Source organism: Eptesicus fuscus, chromosome 10, assembly GCF_027574615.1.
Source record: "Eptesicus fuscus isolate TK198812 chromosome 10, DD_ASM_mEF_20220401, whole genome shotgun sequence".
Classification (NCBI taxonomy): Eukaryota; Metazoa; Chordata; class Mammalia; order Chiroptera; family Vespertilionidae; genus Eptesicus; species Eptesicus fuscus.
The window spans coordinates 98,082,824-98,105,648 of NC_072482.1; the positions used below are offsets into that span (position 1 = coordinate 98,082,824).

The following is a 22,825-nucleotide window of genomic DNA, read 5'->3' on the forward strand; positions in this document are numbered from 1 at the left end:
CCTCCGCCCGCCCGCCGCCCGGGGGCCGGCCCCTCCCGCCGCGCGCCCCGCGGGCCAGCGCCGCCACCACCGCCATGGCCGCCGCCAGCGCCGCGCGCCCGGCTCCGCGCCCGCCCGGCCCCCGCTGCCGCCGGCTCCCGCCCGGCCCTGTTCCCGCTCCCGCCCGCCTCCCGCTCTCCGCGCCGCCGCCCCGGCCGCCCGCCGCCCCTCCGCCGCTGGGCCTGCAGCCGCCGCCGCCCCGCCGCTCTGCAGCCCGAGCTCCTGCGCCGCGCACACCCCGCCGCCCGCCGCCGCGCCCCCCGATGCGCCGCCCCACCTCCCGCCGCGCCCCCGGCCCCGGCTCCGCCCCCACCCCGCGCCCCCGGCCCGGCCCCGCCACACGTCAGCCCCGGGGTCCCCTCCCCTCGCTCCCCTCCCTCTGGCCCGCGTTCCCACGGCCGCCCAGCCTGCCTTTGTTCTCCGCGGGCAGCCTGGCTCCGCTGCTCCTGAACCACCTGACAGCGACGTGCGCGCTCAGCGCATCCGCAGGCCTTCCTGTTTGGAAAGTTTATCCACGTCCACCCGATGGAGACGCAAGTCATAAAAAGTCGCTGAAATTCAACTTGCACCTCACGACTGTGTGCTGGGGCGGAACTTCTGTCAAGTGGGGAGAAGTCCTTGAATCCTCAGCATCACTGAAGATTATAGCACCACTAGAGGCCTGGTGCACGGCATCCCTGCACTCTGTGTGTGGGGGGGGGGAGTCCCTCAGCCCAGCCTGGCCCTTTGGCAGTCCAGGTGCCCTTGGGGGATGTCCAACTGATGGCTAAAGCTGGCAGTCAGACATCCTTAGTGCTGCTGCGGAGGCAGGAGAGGCTCCCGCCACCAACGCTGTGCTCACCAGCTGTAGCCCGGCTTCTGGCTGAGCGGCGCCTCCCCTGTGGGAGCTAACTGACCACCAGGAGGCAGCTCCTGCGTTGAGCATCTGCTCCCTGGTGGTCAGTGCATGTCATAGTGTCCGGTCGTTCCACTGTTAAGTCAATTTGCATATTACCCTTTTATTATATAGGACTAGAGGCCCAGTGCATGAAATTCGTGCACAGGGAAGGGGGGTCCCCTCAGCCCAGCCTGCACCCTCTCCAATCCGGGACCTCTCGGGGGATGTCGGACTGCTGATTTAGGCGCGATACCAGGGATCAGGCTTAAACCGGCAGTCGGACATCCCTCTCACAATCCGGAACCACTGGCTCCTAACCACTCACCTGCCTGCCTACCTGATCGCCCCTAACTGCCCCCACCCACCAGCCTGATCACCCCTAATTGCCACTGCCTGCCAGCCTGATCGCCCCTAACTGCCCCCCTCGCTGACCTGGTCACCCCACGCAGCCTGCCGGTCAGTCGTTTGGTCGTCCCTCACTAACCCCCCTGCCTGCCTGGTCGCCCCACGCAGCTGCTGTGTGGTTGTTACTGTTATGTTTGGTCGTCCCGTCTGGTTGTGAGGGCCCTGGCTTTTTATATATATTAGGATGCTTCAGACCACAATACGTGGTAGGCCCATGAAAGGCATCAAGAAAACGGGAGCTGTTTTATTGGAATTGAATTAATCCAACTTCTTAGGCTTCACTTGGTCACTTCTGGGACTTCAGTTTAAAAAAGCAAACCTCAAGAACTTTAACAGGGCATACAGCTGTGATAAAATGACAAGGGTGTAGGAAACGCATTTAAAGTTGACCTTCAGCACACACTTCATATTAGAATGTGTGTGACTTGTTTTGGGACAATAGAGAATGTTCCTGGATTTAGGGTTCGATATGGCTTCCCTTTCATTATTTTGGCATACACTCAGCAGAAAAAAGTTTGGAAACAAAACAAAGGGGTTACTTCTAGACGATTAATGAAAATGGTCTACGTCCACTTCCCAGTTGCATCATCAGATACAGCACCATCAGCAACGTTAGACTCACAAACTGCAACTAGTGTAGACTTTGCTTTCTCAGTCAGACCAGCTCATTTCCCTATCACGATCCTGACAGTCGGTGTCAGTGCAACACCAACAGGAATCCCCAAATTGGGGTGCAGTGAAGAAGGAAACTTAATTCGGTGCAAATAGCTCAGTTATGATACTGCAGGGCTGTGGTACAGCTCAATTACGAGACAGCACAGTTGTGAAGTGGCACTGCTGTTAGGAGCTCCTGGCACAGGCTCTGCAAGGGTAAGATGTCTTTGGTGTTTCATCTCCAACAGCACAACAGTCTTCATGGAAAGGGAAAGTGCCCACCAGCCAGAGGGGAGCTGCCTTATAGAAACTAGTCTCTGCCCCTGGTCCCTCATTGGTCTGTTCTCATGCAAATGAGTGCTCCAAATCCGAAGTTTGATTGGGCCAAAAGGCATTGTCCTGATTGGTCAGAATAAAGTTGCTTTGTGAAGATGCTGATGGGGGCGGGCAGAGATATAGATGGGAAGTTCCGATTGGATGAGGAAAGCCTCAGTCCTATTGGTTGAAATAAGATTCCAGGACCTTAAAAAGGGCTAGCTCAGGCACAGGAACACAGTGCAGGTTTCTCTCTGATGCATGGTTTGCATGAGAAGTGCCTGTGCAGAAAAGGCTGCTAACCTCTTGTGTTTTTAAATTTGAGCCCAGTTAGCCACCAGGAGTCCTTCATAGATGTCTTCTCAGCATCCACAAACCCACGGAAGAAAATGGACCTGTCTAAATCCGCCAAGAAGCAACAAAATCTTTTCCCCACATTCTCTTACATGATAAAAGCCCTCAGTCAGGTCCTTTGGACAGAGTTTAATATATATACTAGTACAGAGAGAGGGAGAGAGTGTTTAATCTTATGTCTATAAATATTTTTATATATTCAGGTTTTGGTTCTCCCTTGGGAAATGCCTCTAGTCAAATACACATTTAAAACTCTTCATTCCAAGTCAACAAACACTGATTCAGCCTTTCAAGGCATAATATTAAGGAGTCACTATGTAGATTACAATCCCAGCCCATAGGTATTTTCAATGCTGAAAGAATATAAATATACAATTATATGTAAAGGCAGTTTAGGTGGAAGAAAATTTACTTAATAGACTAAAGATGTTTAAGGTTAATATGGAATTTGAAAAGTAAAAGAGAGTAGGACAACTACAGATAAATGTACTACTGGGTGTGGAAGTAAGATTTCAAGCCCCAAAAGACTTAGAAGTGGGAAACAGGAGGCATATTCAGGTACATCAATCATTCCAGTTTGGCTTGAGAACAGGATAAATGAAGGAAGCTTCTAGGCATTAGGGATAAGCTACATGGAGAGGCAGTATGGTGTGAAGTTAAGATTTTAGTTTGAATACCAGCATTCCACTCACTAGTTGTGCGTTATTTAACTCTGGCCCTCCATTGCCTTGCTTGTAGGGTTGGAATAACGTCCATTCAATCACTTCACAGATATTTTATGGAAATCAACTATGAACTAAGGACTATGTTAGGTGACAGGAATATACTGCCTTACTATTTATGAAGTTAGACCCGAGTTGGGCACTAACAATACACTGTTGAAGTGAAAAGGCCACACAACTCTATGAGCCCACATAGGATATGTAGACATGGGTGAGAAGGCCCGCGACCAGATGGAGAAGGAAGGAAACTAAGTGCCAAGCACTGCAGTGTTTCAGAAAGAGGGCCTGGCCAGCCTGGCCGCTGAGAAGCTGAGTTAGCAGAGGACAGATGAATGTCCATTTTACTCAGCATTTGAGGGCAATCAGCAATCTCGATCGTTTCAGGATGTTTCGATGCAGTAGCAGTTTTAGAAGCCAGATTGAAGTCAATTGAGAAGAAATAGGCTGCCAGGAATTGGATCCAATTAGGGAGAGAAGCTTGATTGGGAAGAGCCATAAAGAAAGAGGTCGGCTGGGTGGCTGTTTTGAAGACAGGTGAATCTACAGCCCGTTTGCATGCTGCCAAGAATGACTCAGCAGGAGGGTGAGAAATCGTGATGCTGTAAAGAGGTGATGGCTGCTGGAAGGCAGCCCTTGAGAAGGCCAGAAGGCAAGAAGCCTCTGATGGGGAAGCACAACCCATCCTTGTAACAGGCGAGAGCAAGTGGCTGCAGGTGCAGAGCTGAGCGGAGCTGTGCAGTGACCTGACTGACAGACTGAAAGCAGGATCCTGCACCATCTGCTCCTTGCACAGTGGCATGTGGACTGAGGGGCTAGGGGTGGGGCTTATTCTTTCTGAAATCACAGCCAATATCCTGTGGTAGCTGAAATCTGAACCCAGTTGTTAGGGGACGGCCGATAGTGGACTAATACTGTGGTAACTAGAATTTGTACACATCAGAACCGTGCACAGCGAGGACTGCCGGGACGATTACCTGCCTGGATACTGACGTCACAAAGCGGGGCAGGAGCTGAGTGGAGAGGAAGCTTGTGATCTTAGCTCTTCAGCAACGAGAAGGAACGAGCAGGGACTGCAGGCTGCCGTGACCCAGAGGTACAGCACTGTGCATCCAGACAGCTTACGTTTCCAGGAGCTGAGGGGCTGCCTATCCTACCTCTCGGCTCTGAGGCATCAGGATCTGAGAGAAAAAACAGCTTTCACTTGAGATGCTGCAGTGGGACTCTCCTCAGGGAAAAGTCCAGAAAGCAACTCAAAACACATCTGGAGGAGAGGGAACAGGGAGGAGTTCTGTAAGGCGCCTTGAGACGCAGTGCGTCAGGTTAGGGATGTTCAGGTTCTCATAGTGACTAATTTTTAGTCACTTCAAAAATACAGCATCTATAGAATTTAACAAGTGAATATATACGGGCTTGGGCGAAGGGCAAGAGGAAGAGCAGAGCTACCGTGACTCTGACATGTTAAACTGAATGATGACGGGTAACAGAGGACTCAGCATGCTCCAGGGCCATGCTAAGTGCTGGCACAAGTTCTTGGTGATAGATTACCTACAATTCACAGACAGTACTAACCTTAGGAACAAGGTGTGGTTCTCATTTTACATACAATGATAGCTACAAGGCAGTATATCTCACAACTCACTTATCCTGACAAGTTCATCAGGAAGGTGCATTGCTTACCATGTACTATGTCATAGGTTTGTTATTTCCAATTTTCTCTGTGGAAGTTAGCAGCGGGGAGCTCCTGTTTTGAAGATTCTTTGGGCTACAGCTTTCATGTCTAAGCTGTGTGTATGGAACTGTGAGTCCTGGATTATCCAAATCATTGTAATACATAAGTAAAAAGAAGACCCCTCTACTGTCTTGTCTTCCTATTTATAGATTCCTCAGCTAATGGGTCTTTTTACTGTCCTGTAAGTCTGACATGGTGTTTCAAATTCTGATTACAGGCATACTTCCTCTTAGTGCACTTTGCTTTACAGTGCTTTGTAGATAACTATGGTTTCATCAACATTGAAGCAAGACCTTCTACCAGCAAATGATTAAAACTTGCTGAAGGCTCAGATCATGATCAGCATCTTTTTAGAAATTAAGTATTATTTAAATAAGTACGTACATTGGTTTTTTAAAAAACAAACAAACATGTTATTGCACACTTAACAGTCTACAGTATAGTGTAAATATAACAGTTATATACACTGGGAATAAAAAATCCACATGACTCGCTTTATTGCGGTGGTCAGGAACCAAACCAGCAGCATCTCCAAGGTCTGCCCGTACAGTCATGTGGTGCTTAAGGACCGGGATATGTTCTGAGAAATGGGTCACCAGGCGATTTTATGTTGTACATATACCATGTGCAGATGGCATGGCCTACTGCACACCTGGCTACGTGCCACAGCCTGCTGCTCCTGGCTACGAGCCTGTATGCGTGTCACTGCACTGGGTGCTGTGGGCAGCTGAGATATGCTGCACTGCAACATTGCAATCGTTACCATGTCACCAGGCGACAGGAAGCGTTTGGCTCCATTATAATCTTACTAGAGGCCCGGTGCACAAATTCATGCATGGGTGGGGTCCGGCTGGCCCACCCTGATAGGGGCTGATCAGGGCTGGCGGCGGGGGGGGGGGGGGGGGGGGGGGGGGGCTTTGGGCAGTTGGTGGGCTGGCCCCGTCTCCTGGTCGAATTCCCGGTTGAGGAGACAATTTGCATATTAGCCTTTATTAATAGGATTATATAGGATAGGACACCATCACAGCGTCGTGACTCTGTAACCATGAAATTGCATGAACTGTCTTAGACATGATCAGTTGCCTCCCCTGAGCCCACCCCTTGTTTCCTTGCTCCAAGAGCTCCAATGTTCAGTTATAGCCACTCTTTTCACATGGCCGTGTGTGTCAGGGAAGAGGGGTTCCAGCCGCAGCCCCAGGTAGGGAATTGTGTCGTCTAGTTGTGGGAACCTGATTAACGTCTATCAGCTTAAACAAATGCACACAGAAGTCCGCGGGGAGAGTACAAAGACAGAAATAACATGGATCTTGATCAAATGCCTGGGATGTATAAGTTTCCTCTTTAAAAAAAAAAACACACACACACACACAGTTATATTAGCCCAGTCAGTGTGGCTCAGTGGTTGAACACTGACCCAGGAACCAGGAGGTCACTGGTTTGAATCCCAGTCAGGGCACATGCCCGGGGTTGCGGGCTCCATCCCCAGTAGGGGGCATGCAGGAGGCAGGGCAGCCAATCAATGATGTTTCTGTCTCATTGATGTTTTTATCTCTCTATCCCTCTCCCCTCCTCTCTAAAAAAAAAAAAAAAAAAAAAAAAAAAAATCAATAAAAACATATTTTTTAAAAACACACAGTTATAAAAGAAACTATCAACAAAACAACAAGAAATCCCACTGTATGGGAGAACACATTTGCAAATGTTATCACTGATAAAGGTTTAATATCCAACATCTACAGGCAGCTTATACAACTTAATAAAAGGAAGATAAATGATCCAATAAAAAAAATGGGCAACGGACCTAAATAGAATCTCTTCAAAAGAAGACAGAAGGAAGGCCAAGAGACACATGAAAACATGCTCAAAGTCACTAATTATCCGAGAGATGCAAATCAAAATGACAATGCAGTACCATCTCACACCTGTCAGAATGGCTATCATCAACAAATCAACAAACAACAAGTGTTGGCGAGGATGCGGAGAAAAAGGAACACTCATGCACTGCTGGTGGGAATGCAGACTGGTGCACCACTGTGGAGAACAGTATGGAGTTTCCTCAAAAAATTAAATATGGAACTGCCATTTGACCCAGTAATCCCACTCCTAGGAATATATCCTAAGAAACTGGAAACACCAATAAGAAAGGATATATGCACCCCTATGTTCATAGCAGCACAATTTACAATAGCTAAGATTTGGAAACAGCCTAGGTGCCCGTCAGCAGATGACTGGATCAGAAAACTGTGGTACATCTACACAATGGAATACTATGCTGCCATAAAAAAGAAGGAATTCTTACCATTTGCAGCAACCTGGATGGAACTGGAGACCATTATGCTAAGTGAAATAAGCCAGTGAAATGAGGGAAAAATACCACATGATCTCACTCATTTGTGGATAATAAAGAAAATTATAAACTATTGAACAAAGAGATAGATACAGAGACAGTAAATCATCAAACAGAATGTCAAATTACAGCGGGAAGGTTAGGGAGAGGTGGGGAAGATAAGAGATCAACCGAAGGACTTGTATGCATGCATATAAGCATAACCAATGGACACAAAACTCTGGGGGGTGAGGGCATGTATGGGAGTGTGGGGGGGGGGGGGCAATGGTAAGATATGCACACATATAATACCTTAATAAAAAAATGAAACACACACACACACACACACACACACACACACACACAGTTATATTAGGTTTTTGGTTCTGGCATCTAAAAAGAGCCTAACCCAATTACATACAATTGTAGCTACAAGGCAGTCAACTCAAATACCCTCTGCCTGGCCAGCTCCGCCTCTCCTGACTAACAGATAGAAAGACCACACATTTGTAAGCATTCTGATTGGGGAAGAAGTCATTCGTTAGGGAAGTATGAAATATATCAACATTTTTCTTTAAAACTTGGTAATTCCCTTCAAAAGAATGCGTATAGTGGAATAAAATACCATTTAAAATACATCTGCCTTTAGAAGTTTTCCAAAATTTACCTTAACACTTACTTAATTTGATACTTTACACGGTTGTGTCCTAATTTCCTATAGTCAATTATAATTTTCTTAAATCTAAGAATAATATTCCCATATTATAATCCTATATAATAAAATCCTAATATGCAAATCAACCGAACAGTGGAACAACTGGTTGCTATGATGTGCACTGACCACCAGGGGCAGATGCTCAACGCAGGAGCTGCCCCTGGTGGTCAGTGTGCTCCCACAGGGGGAGTGCCGCTCAGCCAGAAGCTGGGCTCACGGCTGGCGAGCGTAGCGGCGGTGGTGGGAGCCTCTCCCACCTCTGCTGCAGGCAGGCGGTAAGGAGCGAGGGGTCCTGTACTGCGAGAGCCCCGGACTGCAGGAGGGATGTCTGACTGCCAGCTTAGGCCTGATCCCCCCCGAAGGTGGTCATTCCCCAGGGGGTCCCGGACTGTGAGAGGGCGTAGGCCGGGCTGAGGGACCCCCTGCCCCGCGAAGTGCATGAATTTCATGCACTGGGCCTCTAGTCTACTATAAGCATTCATATGTCCCTATCCTACCTAATAATAGACAAATATGCAAATTGACCGTACCTTCGCTATGCCCATGATTGGCCAGGAGGCGTGGGGGAGGCGGGACTCGGGGTGGCCAGGGTAGCTGATTGGGCCGGCAGGATGCTGAGCTGCGTCGCCAGCAGCGGCACGAGCTCAGCGTCTGTGCCATGGCTGTGCTGCAGCACAGAAGGGGCCTCTGGGGCAGCGAGCTGAAGTCCCGTGGCGCGGACCATCAAAAGCGGGGGAGCTGAGTGCCTGTCCGCTCAGGCAGCAGGCCTTTCAGAAACCTCCGCCACGCCGGAGGCTTCTGAAAGGCCTGGTGCACCAGCGGACAGGGACCCAGCTCCCCATGATCAAAAGCAAAAGTGTGGGAGCTGGGTGCCTGTCCACTCAGGCACCAGGCCTTTCAGAAGCCTCCGGCGCCTGGTGCACCAGCAGACAGGCACCCAGCTCCCCGTGATCGAAAGGGAAAGCGTGTAGGGGACCCTACACGTGCATGATTCAATCATGCACTGGGCCTCTAGTATTTTATATTTTGAGGTAATAGTGTTGATAAATATGGTAAGTACAAGTATGAAGTTAAGAAAAATCCAGCTTTTACTTGTTTGTTGTTAATGCAATTAAATGCTCCAATTGGAGATAAAAATATGGCTAATCAATACTACTGAGGTTTACAAATCTATAAACTTCACGTATTTGAGGAGCTGAGAAGTAAACACTGTTCAGGACATGTCACAAGTTATTCACAGTAAAGAGCGAACACCAAGGCCAAGGCCACATAAGTTTCTGTTTCATGTTTAGCTGCAACCCAGCTGTCCCACGCAACATCCCAGATCCACCGGCTGGCAACCTAGAGACATTATTAAAAAATTAACTTTAGTTGAACATGTTAAGTAATTTTAAAACCTACACAAGTTCAATTTCTTTAAAGACACATGGGTATGTTAGCGAGTTACTCCTGTAACACATACTTTGTCCAATGACCCTTTCCTGAGGAGACTGGACAGTGAAGCTTCCCGGTCCAGCTTCTCGCATGCAGCTGGTCGTTGTCCCAAGCAGGGGGCCCTCAGTGGTGTGGGTCTAGTAGCTCAGTGTACAGTGCTACTCTGCTGTGTTATCATCCATCTTAAGGAATTACCCTTCCCGCCCTTAAGAGATTTTCAACTGAGAATTTGTTAGGACCTTGTCTCAAAATGAAGACATGGCACTGATTATACAAGTGGCTGTGAGAGAAATGCTAACTCCTGTGCTTTGCTTACAAAGCCACGTGTGATCTGACTACAGCCTAATTTTCTGCAGTGCATCTAAAATGGCCCCAGATCCTTTTGGCTTCTCCCATCAAGAGGTTGAGTCTATTTCCCCCCTTGTATATTAGTTGTCATGGGGACTTGCTTTGAGCAAAAGAATGTGACATTGTGCAACTCCCAAGCCAGGCCTTAAGAGGTCTTCTGCTCTCGCCTTCTAGGAACGTTGTGAGGAGACCCCCACGAACAGGCGCCCATCAGCCCACTGGAGGAGGATGGCTCCCGTGCAGGAGAACCGGATGCCCCCGCCAACAGCCAGCACCAACCATCAGACACATGGCTGAGGCAGACTTGGACCTCCAGGCCCAGCGGAGTGACCAGGTGGCTGCAGGCACCTCAGCGAGTCAGCAGAAAAAACAAACGGCCCATCCAGGCTGAGCTGACCTACAGACTGATGAGCACATACATAGCTGCTGTTTTAAGCTGCTGAGTTCTGGGGTGGTGTGTTGAGCTGCCTAAAATCCCACAGCCACAGTGGGTTACTCAAGCACACTGCATTCGGCCTGCCTTGGCATCTCTGCTCCCCACGTTTTCTCTGCCTGCAGCCTCCCTGGCCTTTGGCACAGCTGGTTTCTTCCTGTCATTGAGACATCAGGGCCTTCCCTGTCTCTAGACAATCCCATTTAGTCACTGTCACTCTAGCTCACCTCCCGCCCTAATTTTCTCTACTGAGCACTTAGGACCATAGCAGTTGCCCATTACTTAGGTGTGTAATAGCACGGGATGGTAATGCTCTTCTCCCTGGAGCCACCTCTGTCTTGCTGCCTGTCGTGTGGTCAGCATCCCTCGGCCTGGCCAGGTCCTCCTCTCCAGGCTTCCTGGGTCAGCTCTCTCCTCGAGGAAGCCTTGCAAACTGCACCCGACTTTACATATTTACGTGGCCTAGTGGGATTGCATTTTTATTTGTAAATAATGATAATCTTGCTGTTTATTGAGGACTCTGTGCTGGAGAAAATGTTAAGGATTTGAATACAGTTAATCTCACTTAGTCCTCACAATTACTCCAGCAAGTAGACTTTATGATCTTGATTTTATAGACAAAAAAGCTATGCCCAGGCCACAGCAGTGAGTGTTTCTGCCAGGATTCATATCCAACCCAATTCGACTCTCAAACCGAGGCTGTTACACTATCTGCATTATTTTTTTTCTCAGACTCTAAGCTGTGTTGTTTTATTTCCTTGACTAGAGTAAGAACTCTTTGAGAATCAGTCATTCCTTATAATTCTCTGTAATTTCTTCAGTATCTAACACCCATTAATGCCTAAGAAATAGAGTATCTATACAATTTAATAGGTTATCAATAGAAAATTGTCATTTCTAAGTACTTTTCAAATAATTACAGTGAAAGAACATAAATTTAACACATTATTCTTTCATTCCCAACCACCCCAGGGCCCGATATGCCCTGGAGCCATCACAGGGCTGAGTGAGAGACACATGGTCACTAAAGGACAGACCTCATAGTTCTAACTGATAAAGGGGTACTTACATTTATTGCCTGACCAGTCTTTTGAATAAATAATACCTTTATAATCAATTTATAACGCTGGTACCCAAAGTCTTTGACTGCTGACAATATGAGGTCTGCTAATTCAAGCGACAAGTGAGAGAAGAGTGTATCATCATATTTGACATCTTTAAGATTTTCCTTAAAAAAATTAAAAAATATAACTTAATTTTCAAACTAAATATTTTCTAAATAAAAATTCAAGTAAAAAACATGTCTAAATAATACATATAACTTTGAAACCAAATATTAAATGCATGTCATGCTTACCAATTTATTTCAATCACAATTTTGAAGAAAACTTATTTTGGTTTTTTAATTCTGTTCCTTACTCTTTGTTAAACTGTAAGTTTCCCTGTGTTATCAGACAGTTGGGGAGACACCAAGGGGTTTTAAAGGAAAGCTTCTGGGAATTCTTCGGTAGAGGAAACCACCTTTTTAAAGTGCACAGACTTTAAAGTGCTAAAGCTCAGATGTGGGTTTCCCTGAAGCAGGGTGCCTGGTCCAGAGCTGCACTGGGCCTTTCCTGTCTCCCTCTTCCTCATCTCCTCTGGTTAAAGCCCACTTCTTCCCAACCTCTTCCTATGCTTCCCACTCGGGGGAGTTTTTCCTGTGGCCACGGAAACGCCAAGGAAATCAGGTTTCTCATCATGCTCGTTAATGAATTAACTGCAGCGGTGGGGGCGGGGGACAGGTGTGGGCCCGGAAGCACTACACGTCCCTCCAGCCATCAGCAGGCCTGGACCACCTAGGGAGCAGACAGCATGCGCCTCTGACTGGCTGCCTGGGACCAAAGATACATTAACCAATGTTCTGGGTCCTGAGTGATAACAAACGGACTCCTCGCTAATACATAGGCATGTGAAACCAAAGAACTAGCTCTGTTCTGTTGTTCTGGTTCCCTTCTAGAATGCTCTGGTCTACAATGGGGTTTAGAAGCATTGATTTCCCTCAGGTACTTGGCTGTGGCTCTATCTTTTGGACACTTAGCAACAACCACTCTCTTTTCTGAATCTGCCCAACATATCCCAGGTTTTCTCTACCTAAGGGCTCTTTTTTAAATAAATAAGCACTCCCTATATAAAAATACCCACAAGCTCCATCAATATATACTATTTCTGTGTCTAGAACTACATTCAGTGTTCCCTGAACTCCAGGGAAATCCCTGATCTCTTCATGACCCCAATCATCCACCTACATCCCCAATAAACTGTTCTAGGCCCCATCAAGCCCAATGAAACTCTATAAATTATCAAATTAAATATGATTTGAAATCCTACTACCTATATTAATAAAAGCCTAGGTGGTCCTCGTGCACGACATTGCCACAGATGGCCGCCACAAGATGGCCATGCGCAGGCTGGCAGGGGAGGGCAATTGTGGGCGATCGGGCCGGCAGGGGAGGGCAGTTGTGGGCCATTGGGCCTACAGAGGAGGGCAGTTGTGGGTGATCAGGCTGGCAGGGAAGGGCAGTTGGGGGCCATCAGGCCAGCAGGGGAGGGCAGTTGGGGGCAATTGGGCCAGCAGGGGAGCAATTAGGGGGCAATCAGGCTGACAGGCAGGCGAGCGGTTAGGCGCCAGCGGTCCCAGATTGTGAGAGGGATGTCCCAGATTGGAGAGGGTGCAGGCCAGGCTGAGGGACACCCCATCCTGTGCATGAATTTCATGCACCGGGCCTCTAGTATTCAATAAATTTGAACTCAGTCTATGTGGTAGAACTGAGTGACACACCAGAATGTATACTCTCGCCGAAACCGGTTTGGCTCAATGGATAGAGCGTCGGCCTGCGGACTGAAAGGTCCCAGGTTCGATTCCGGTCAAGGGCATGTACCTTGGTTGCGGGCACATCCCCAGTAGGGGGTGTGCAAGAGGCAGCTGGTCGATGTTTCTCTCTCATCGATGTTTCTAACTCTCTATCCCTCTCTCTTCCTCACTGTAATAAATAAATAAAATATATTTAAAAAAAAAAAAGAATGTATACTCTCACATCACAAATGCTTGCTATTAGTATTAAGATTAGTAAAGAAGGTAATCAATAGTTATTTTTTGTATTAAAATTGAGTTGAATTTCTTTATTTCCTGAAGTTGTGAGCCATACTATCTTCATCAAGTATCATCTGACAATTATTAGTTTCGTTTAGAAATGTATTTATACAGTGCAGAGTTCTCTGTATTAATAAAAGCTAATTCATTTAAAAATTAAAGTTATTAATCATTTATACAAACCAAATTAAACCTATGCTTTGTTCCAAATAGGTAGCTCAGATCAGTTGTCACTGAAGGAATGCATCTTGTAAACTGGAGGGGGAGGTAATTTTAAAACAAGGAGTGGGATGAGGTTGGGCGGAACGCCACCAAGGGCATCTGCTTATCAGGAAACTCCTGGTGCCTGATGCCCAGAACTAGAGACCACAGATGAAAAGGGGATTCAGAAAAGGTGGTGCCTCAAGTGAGTTTCCTATAATAAAAAATGTTGTCATTTGGTCCTTTATCAAGAAAAGATGGTGAAGGGAATTCCTCCCATCTGAACAATGTAGCCTTCAGACACCAAAACTAGTAAAGTTAATACTGGTAGTAATACTAGTATTACAGGGTTAGTTTTGTAAAATTGAGAAGCTTTTTTGAATGAGCCTGGGATCACGAGTCCTAGTTTCAAACAACTGTTTTTAATGAACTTTATATTCCAGTCAGTTAAAGGAAGAAAATAACGGATGCCTAAGCTGGAGATGGTCTATACTTAAAAGATGTTTTAGCATAGTCAGGAACCAATTTTTCACACAAATACACACATCCAATGTGTTCTTTTTTACTCATTCCTCCAATTATGGGCGAAACATGGAACCAGAGGGACAGTTTATGGATAATTAAGAGCTAAACGAAATAAAAGCATGTTCCCTTTAATCTAACTCATAGCATCAATGTGAAGATTATTGACTACAAACCCAAAGTACTTTCATATTTTCAGTTAAGTGCTATAAAAAAAAGCAGGGTAATTATACTGCCATAAATCTGAATATAGTTTACCAAATCCCCAAAGCTAAGTTATTATATCATACACATTTATCGACCTACCGTTAATATCTGCTGGACTTTAGTTTCTACTGAATGAGCTTGGAATTTTTTCTGTGGCTCCATTCTATATGTATTAGCAAACCTAAATTTTGCCATAGAACTCTTCCATTCTTTACTTATCTCAGCAATGGAATCATCAAATGGAGGCTCTACATACAGAACATCATGAGACGATTCTCTCAGCCTTTCTTTTAAAATCTGTGTATACTGAAAGAAAGAGGCGGGGAGAGGTAGTTATTTATTACTAGAGGCCCGGTGCACGAATTTATGCAAGGGTGGGTCCCTGGGGTGGCCTGCAGAGATCGGGCCCCAGCTCATGCCCCCAGCCTCACAGCCCCAGCTCACGCTCCCAACCTCGCAGCCCCACAGCCCCAGCTTGGCACCCCACCTTGGCCTGGTGCCACCCCCTCACCTGCTCCACCATCCCACCTGCCGGGTGATCAATCGGGGCTGCCCCCCCCCCCCCCCGCCACCATTGGTCGCCATCTGCGGGGCAATCAGTGGGGTGATCAGCCCCTGCTCACGCCTGCCTTGGCTTGGTGCTGCCCACTCACCTGCTCCACCATCCCGCCACAGTCCCACCCTCGTCAGGGCCCACTGGGGCCAGCAGCCCCTCCACTGCTGCCCACTGCCAGCACTGCGTCACCGATGCCTGCCGTGTTCCATGCCGCCCCCTGGTGGTCGACGCACGTCATAGTGAGCAGTCAAACTCTTGATTTAATGACCACCCGAGGGGACAATTTGCATATTAGACTTTTATTATATAGGAGGATAGGATTTATTTATTTTATAATTCTTTATTGTTGAAAGTATTACATATGTCCCCTTTTTCCCCTCATTGACCCCCCTCCAGCCCCCTCCCCTTGTATATACATACAAGGTCTTTGGTTGGTGACCTCCTACCCACCCACCCTCCCCCACCTTCCCTCTGAGATTCCGCACTCTGTTCCATGCTTCCATGTCTCTGGATCCACTCCGTTCATCAGTTTATGCATCTACTGATATGATCATGTGATTTTTGTCTTTTAATTTGTTTATGTGATGTATCACGTTTATTGATTTGCGAATATTATATCAGCCTTGCATCCCTGGAATAAATCCCACTTGGTCATGATGTGTGATCTTTTTAACATATTGCTGGATGAGGTTTGCTAATATTTTATTGAAGATTTTAGCATCTATGTTCATCAGGAATATTGGCCTGTAATTCTCTTTATTTGTATTGTCTTTGTCTGGTTTTAGAATTAGGATTATGCTGGCCTCATAAAAAGACTTTGGAAGTATTCCTTCCTCTTGGGTTTTTTTAAATAGTTTGAGGAGTATAGGTGTTAGTTCTTTGAATGTTTGCTAAAACTCCCCTGGAACTGAGCTTTTGTTTGCTAGTTTTTTGTGTTTTTTATTATTATTATTTTTCATTAGTTGTTATTAAAACCTATACTGGTTTTCTGATTCCTCCTGATTCAGTTTTGGGAGATTGTATTTTTCTAGGAATTTGTCCATTTCATCCACATTGTCTAGCTTGTTGGCATATAGTTGTTCATACTATTTTCCTACAATCCTTTGTATTTCTGTAGTGTCAGTGGTTACTTCTCCACTTTTGTTTCTGATTTTATTATTTGGTTCCTCTCTGTTTCTTGATGAGTCTGGCTAACGGTTTATCAATTTTGTTTATCCTTTCAAAGAACCAGCTTTTGATTTCATTGATTTTTTAAATTCTTTTTTGTATGTTATTTATTTCTGCTCTAATCTTTATTATTTTTTTCCTTCTACTTACTCTGGGCTTTTATTGTTTCTAGTTCTTTTAAGTTGTAAGGTTAAATAGTTTATTGCTGGTTCTTCTTGTTTTTGTTGTTTTTTTTAGGTATGCCTGTAGTGCTAAGGAACTTCCCTCTCAGAACTGCTTTTGCTGTGTCCCAGAGATTTTGGGTTTTTGTGTGTTCATTTTCATTTGTTTCCATGAAATTTTTTATTTCTTTCTTGATCTTGTTGGTAACCTAATCATCCTATATAATAAAAGGCTAATATGCAAATCGACCGAACGGTGGAACAACCGGTAGCTATGATGCGCACTGACCACCAGGGGGCAGATGCTCAATGCAGGAGCTTCCCCCTGGTGGTCAGTGCGCTCCCACAGGAGGAGTGCTGCTTAGCCAGAACCCCTGAGCTGGACTCATGGCTGGCAAGTGCAGCGGCGGTGGCAGGAACCTCTCCTGCCTCTGTGGCAGTGCTAAGGACCACTTGGGGGATGTCTGACTGCCAGCTTAGGCCCGCGCCCCATCAGTCGACATCCCTTGAGGGCTCCCGGACTGCGAGAGGGCGCAGGCCGGGCTGAGGGACCCCCCAAGTGCACGAATTTTGTGTATGGGCCTCTAGTTTTTAATAACATGCTAATTAGCCTCCATGTGTTTTAATGTTTTGGGGTGTTTTTACTGTAGTTGATTTCTAATTTCATTCCACTGTGATCTGAGAAGATGCTTGATATGACTTCAATATTCTTGAACTTGTAGAGACTTGTTTTGTGTCCTAACATGAGGTCTATCTTTGTGAATGACCCATATGCACTTGAGAAGAATGTATATTCTGCTGCACTGGGGTGAAATGTTCTATAAATGTCAATTAAATCCATCTGATCCAGTGTGTCCTTTAGAGTCACTGTTTCCTTAAGTTTTTGTCTGGAAAATCTATCCAGTGAAGTCAGTGGGGTGTTAAAGTCTCCTACTATGACTGTGTTGTTGTCAATCTCTATTAAAGTCCTCTAGAAGTTTTTTTTATATATTTAGGTGCTCCTGTATTGGGTACATATATGTTTACCAGGTTTATATCCTCTTGTTAGATTGATCCCTTTAGTATTATGTAGTGACCTTTGTTGTCTCTTGTGGTGGCCTTCATTTTGAAGTCTATTTTGTTGGATATGAGTATTGCTACTCCAGCTTTTCTTTCTTTTCCATTTGCACAGAAAATTTTTCTCCATCCCTTTACTCTCATCCTGTGTGTATATCTTTTGTTCTGAAGTGGGTCCCTTGCAGACAGAATATAGTTGGGTCATGTTTTTGTTTTCATTCAGCTACCCTATGCCTTTTGATTAGAGCATTTAATCCATTTACATTTTTGGTTATTATTGACTAGAGGCCTGGTGCACGGATTCATGCACGGGGGTGAGGGGGTCCCTCAGCCTGGCCTGCAACCTCTCGCAATCCAGGACCCCTCAGAGGATGTAGTAGTGCACCAAGCGGCAGGCAGCCAGGGAGGAGCCCGAGGCGGAGGCGGGTGCCACACCACTCACACACATCCCTGCCCACTGCGCCTGCTGCCACCGCTTGGTAGCACTGCTGCAGAGTCGGGAGAGGCTCCCGCCACCGCAGCTGCGCTCACCAGCCATGAGCCCGGCTTATGGCTGAACGGAGCTCCCCCTGTGAGAGCACACTGACCACCAGGGGGCAGCTCCTGCAGTGAGTGTCTGCTCCCTGGTGGTCAGTGCATGCCATAGCAACTGGTCGACCAGTCATTCAGTCATAGGTCACTTAAGCTTTTATATGTATAGATAGGTACTTATTGTCATTTTAATTCCATATGGCTAGGTTTCTCTGTTTCTTCTTCTCATTACAGCAGTCCCTTTAACATTTCTTCTAATGCTGACTTGGTGGTGATGTACTCCATTTGCTTTGGGGTGGGGACAGGGGGTCTTGGGAAGCTCTATTTTTAAAAATATATTTTATTGATTTTTTACAGAGAGGAAGGGAGAGGGAGAGTTAGAAACATCAATGAGAGAGAAACATCGATCAGTTGCCTCCTGCACACCCCCTACTGGGGATGTGCCCGCAACCAAGGTACATGCCCTTGACTGGAATCGAACCTGGGACCCTTCAGTCCACAGGCCGATGCTCTATCCACTGAGCCAAACCAGTTAGGGCTATTTGACTATTTTGAATGATAGCCTTGCTGGATATAGTAATCTTGGTTTCAGATCCTTGCTTTCCATTACCTTGAGTACTTCATGCCATTCTCTTCTGGCTTGTAGAGTTTCTGATAAGAAATCAGGTGTCAGCCTTATGGGAGCTCCTTTGTAGGTAACAGTTTTCTTTTCTCTTGCTGCCTTTAAGATTCTTTGTCTTTAATTTTGGGCATTTTAATTATATGTCTGGGTGTGGTCCTGTTTGGGGTCTTCTTGCTTGGGGTTCTCTGTGCCTCCTAAACTTGTGAGACTTTTTACTTTACCATGATAGGGAAATTTTCTGCCATTATTTCTTCAAATATGTTCTCTATCCCTTTCTCCCTTTCTGCCTCTTCTGGCACACCTGCTATTCTAATATTGTTATGTTTCACGTTGTCTCACAGCTCCCTTAAGCTGGCCTCCTGTTTGTTTGTTTTTTTCTTTTAGGTTCTTTGAGTGCTTTTTTCAACCCTGTCTTCTAATTCACTGGTTTGATCCTCAGCTTCCCCTAATCTGCTGTGTATTTTTCCCAATGTGTTATTTGTGTTATGTCATTCTTTATTTCCAACTGTTCTTTTTTTCATAGTTATATCTTTTTTCATGCTGTGGAATATCTTTATCATCATTACTCTGAACTCTATTTCGGATAAATTTCTTATCTCTGCTTCATTTATCTCTTCTTCTGGAGAATTCTCTTGTTCTTTTAATTTGTGGGTTTTCTCCTCATTTTGGCTGTTTGGGTTTGTGACTATGTATTAGGTAGATTCTCTACGCCTCTCAATCTCTAGTGCAGGACAGTGTTTCTGACTTATTAGATCAGGCAAAGACTCAAAACCTCCAGAGACCACCTCTGCCTACAGACTGATAGGATTCTGACTTGAATGGCCCCAGGCAATCATCCTCAGGTGTGGTGAGAGTTTTTTTTCAACAGGATGGGACAGTTTCTTCTGCCTGGAGCTAATAATTATTTTTAGTCTCTTAAGTGGCCTCAGGGCAAGGTGTTTTCCAATAGGTCTGCAGTGTGTCAACTGTCTACCCACCCACCCCCAAGGTAAATGTGTGGGAAAGAAGTTCTATACTGTGTGAGGGAATGTCTTAGCACAGGAATCTGGGGGTGTCTGCCTTCTGAGCTCTTACCCCTGAATCCCCAATCCTGGCTTCTGCTCACATAGCTCCAGTCCACTCTGCCCTCCCTCTGCTGGAGCATAAGGTGTGTGGCTCCACAGGGAATTTTGTGCATTGGCCCTTTAAGAGGGTGCCTGAATTTTCAGTTGTCACTCCATGGCAGAAAGCAACCCGACTGCTTTTCACAGCCAGATGTTATATGGGTATCCTTCTCAGTTGTGGTGCTCTCTTTTGGGGGCCCAGCTTGGGGATTAGATCCCAGAGTTCTCAGTGGCAACCCCCAGAGATGAGATATCTCTTCATAACTTCAGTTGCTGTCTGTGGGTGCCTGGCCAGCCCTTTTGTGCCTCCAACCCTCCTACCAGTCTCTATGCAGTCTCCACTTTCAGTTCTCAGGTATCAGGGTTCTCTCCAGTGAGTCTTCTGTTGATTATCCAGGAAGTTTTTTTTTTTTTTGTATTTTAGTTGTAATCCTAGTTTGTTCCTGGGAGCATGTCTGTGCAGCATCCACTTATACCGCCTCCATTTTTAATCTCTCTCTGGGAGAGATTATTTTTTTAAATTGTAAAATAAAATTTTAGATTTAAGAACCCTGGTGGAATGGGACAGGGCTGACACATAGCTGGAAATCCATTATAACACACTTGTATGATAATGTGATTACTAAATCCTAGATTCACTGATTCACCCCTGGCTACCAATTTTGTAAACAAATATGCTGTGCACAGGCACACACACACACACACACACACACACACAATCTAGCTAACTACCATATACTGGTATCTCTTAACTATAAACACAAATTTGCCTGCATATATTCAGAATATCCATAGAAGGTGCAAAAAAACTAGAAACAAGAGTGTCCCCCAAAGAGGGCAACTGAGTGGCTAGGAGATAGGTACGTAAGGAAAACCTTTTATGTTATTTACCCTGGGATTATGAAAATATTTTTCTTCTTGGCTCCTTATAATTTTAATTATTTTACTTTTATTTATCTTTGCACAAATAATACAATTTTTGTACATATGTGCTTTTTTTATTATTTATTTACCACAAGTAAAGGTCAGGAATTGTTATCTTTAAAAATTTTTTTTACTGTTTTACTTCATTACTGTTGTGTATGTGCTCCATGTGTTTGACGTAGGTGCTTATGTAGGTGGGTTCCGACTTATGGTGAAAATAAAAAATCGCATTATGTCGTGCCTTAGGAACAGATCTCTTGACGTAAACTGAGGACCTACTGTATTTCCTATGCTTAGAACATAGGAATTATCAGCTACCTGCAAGTTATAAATAACTCATTGATACACTCATTGTCTTCAGGTATACACTGAGTTCCGAGATTATTATGATCTCTGAATGCATAATAATATGGCCACTCAAGTGTGTGTGTGTGTGTGTGTGTGTGTGTGTGTATGTATTAGAGGCCCTGTGCATGAATTCATGCATGGGTGGGGTCCAACCAGCCTGGCCAGGGGGAGGGGACATGGGCGGTTGGCTGGTCTGCCTGCTGGTCGAACTCCTGGACCAGGGGACAATTTGCATATTAGCCTTTTATTATATAGGATATACACTGAGTGGCCAGATTATTATGTGTTCAGAGATCATAATAATCTGGCCACTCAGTGTATTTAGTGAGCATTTGTGGAATCCTCTCTTAGTTTCTTCCCAATTATGGGTCTATTCAAATTTCTAACCTCTAGAAGCTAGATTTTAAAGACAGCTATGATCAATCACACCCTTATCAAATAACTAAGAACTGCCTTTGTCCATGTCCCCATATTTCCAGATTTTGGCCCACATACCCAGTGTACCTATATGCATCTCCTCCTTTTGGATTCGGGCTTCCTCATTTCTCAAGAATTCCGATATTTAGTAGGCAGTAAATTTATAAAAGGCACCTTTGTCTGCCTCAAAATACAGAAATCTTTATTACTAGCCGGTGACCTGTTACTCAGACTTACTGCCAGGCAATAAAGCAGAGTTTCTGGGAGCATGAAATGTAAAGTACAAGTTAAGGTTTCTAGCCTTGCTCTGTTTTCTTTAGTTGTGTGAACTTGGCCTATTATTCTTCATTCAGTTTGTTCTTTCCTCTGTAAAAAGTAGACACCAGAGAGCTGTCGTTAGAACTTGAACTGTTACCGTGACTTTTTTTTTTTGAGGATTCTCTTTTTGCTTGAAATATGTTAGGATTTCAAAATAAGGTTTTGCATGTTGTCTCCCCCTCATTCTATCTTGACCCCCACAAAGTGGGTGTGAAAAGAAACCATTAAAAGACCAGTGGGCTACAACAGGTTCTAGTCTCAGCTCTATCACTACACAGCTTTGTAGTCTTGGAAACACTTTTCTGTCCAAGTGTCAAAAAAAGATGGAGTCTTGGTTACAATAATGGTTTTCAGACTGTGGTCACATAGAAACCCTGGTGTTATGTCACCAGTAAAATTGAACATTTTTTCATCCATTTTAGACGAACGTTTAATGGGCCTAGTATCTTCAACTACACGTGTTTTCTCCTACATAGTCTTCAAATACTGAGTCTGCTGCTGTTTTAAAAAAACTGAAAACATCTACTTGTTCTGCTTGGTGTATCAGATACCCTCCTTTTTTAAAACAGCGCGCGCGCACACTCATTAGTGGCCCACATGTCGCCTCTGGTTTGCAGGATGGCGCCAAGTACAGCAGGAACGGTCTGCGGCATCTCAGAGGGAAGGCGGGAGGGAAGGGGTTAACCAAAGAACCTGCAGGCGTACAGGCACAGCCCACAGACCCCGAAAAAGGGAGGTGCAGGCGGGGCGGGCTGGGGGGCCCCTGGGGGAGGGGCACTGTAATGCTTCCAACAATACAGATGAAAAGAAGCCTAACGTCGTGTATTTCTGTCCGGAACACCGACACTCTCGGGGCCTTGGGAAATGCCAAGCTGAGAAGTCCCGGGGGACCTGGGGGGAGACCCGCGGCCAAGCTCGGGTTCCGCTTCGCGGCGGGAAGGCCCAGTCTCCGGCCTCCCGGCCGCGGGAACCGGAGGCCCCACCCGACACTCACTGCCTCCTTCTCGAACATGCTAGGCCTCCTCTCTCTCCGAGACCCCGTCGGGGACTGCGGGACGACCGGGGCGACCAGGGTCCCGGACGCCTTCCCACCGCGGGTGCGCTTCTCCATCACGCCCGCCTCAGCGACTCGCCCGGCACCGCGTCTCCGCCCGGCAGAGCCCAACGCCGCCGCCGCCGCCGCCGCCGCCGCCACTTCCCGCGAGAGCTCA

General features: G+C 46.0%; 1 protein-coding gene across 1 annotated transcript; it reads right to left on the bottom strand.

The window, feature by feature from the left end:
• Positions 1-9,201: 9,201 nt before the first annotated feature.
• On the bottom strand, positions 9,202-22,801 carry DYNLT2 (dynein light chain Tctex-type 2). The gene is made up of 4 exons (XM_054722102.1): positions 22,609-22,801; positions 14,511-14,717; positions 11,421-11,579; positions 9,202-9,477 (listed from the first exon to the last, which is right to left on the bottom strand). The coding sequence occupies exons 1-4, from the start codon at positions 22,723-22,725 to the stop codon at positions 9,367-9,369; spliced, it is 594 nt and encodes a 197-aa protein (XP_054578077.1). The 5' UTR covers positions 22,726-22,801; the 3' UTR covers positions 9,202-9,366.
• Between the last annotated feature and the right edge of the window lie 24 nt (positions 22,802-22,825).

What these genes read in the sequence shown, in the direction of transcription:
- DYNLT2 (XM_054722102.1), bottom strand. Translation starts at nt 22,725, where the DNA reads ATGGAGAAGCGCACCCGCGGTGGGAAGGCGTCCGGGACCCTGGTCGCC. An exon ending in GCATGTTCGAGAAGGAGGCA is followed by an intron (nt 14,718 to 22,608) that starts GTGAGTGTCGGG and finishes TCTTTCTTTCAG; the next exon opens with TATACACAGATTTTAAAAGA. An exon ending in AGACTGGTCAGGCAATAAAT is followed by an intron (nt 9,478 to 11,420) that starts GTAAGTACCCCT and finishes TAATGTCTCTAG; the next exon opens with GTTGCCAGCCGGTGGATCTG.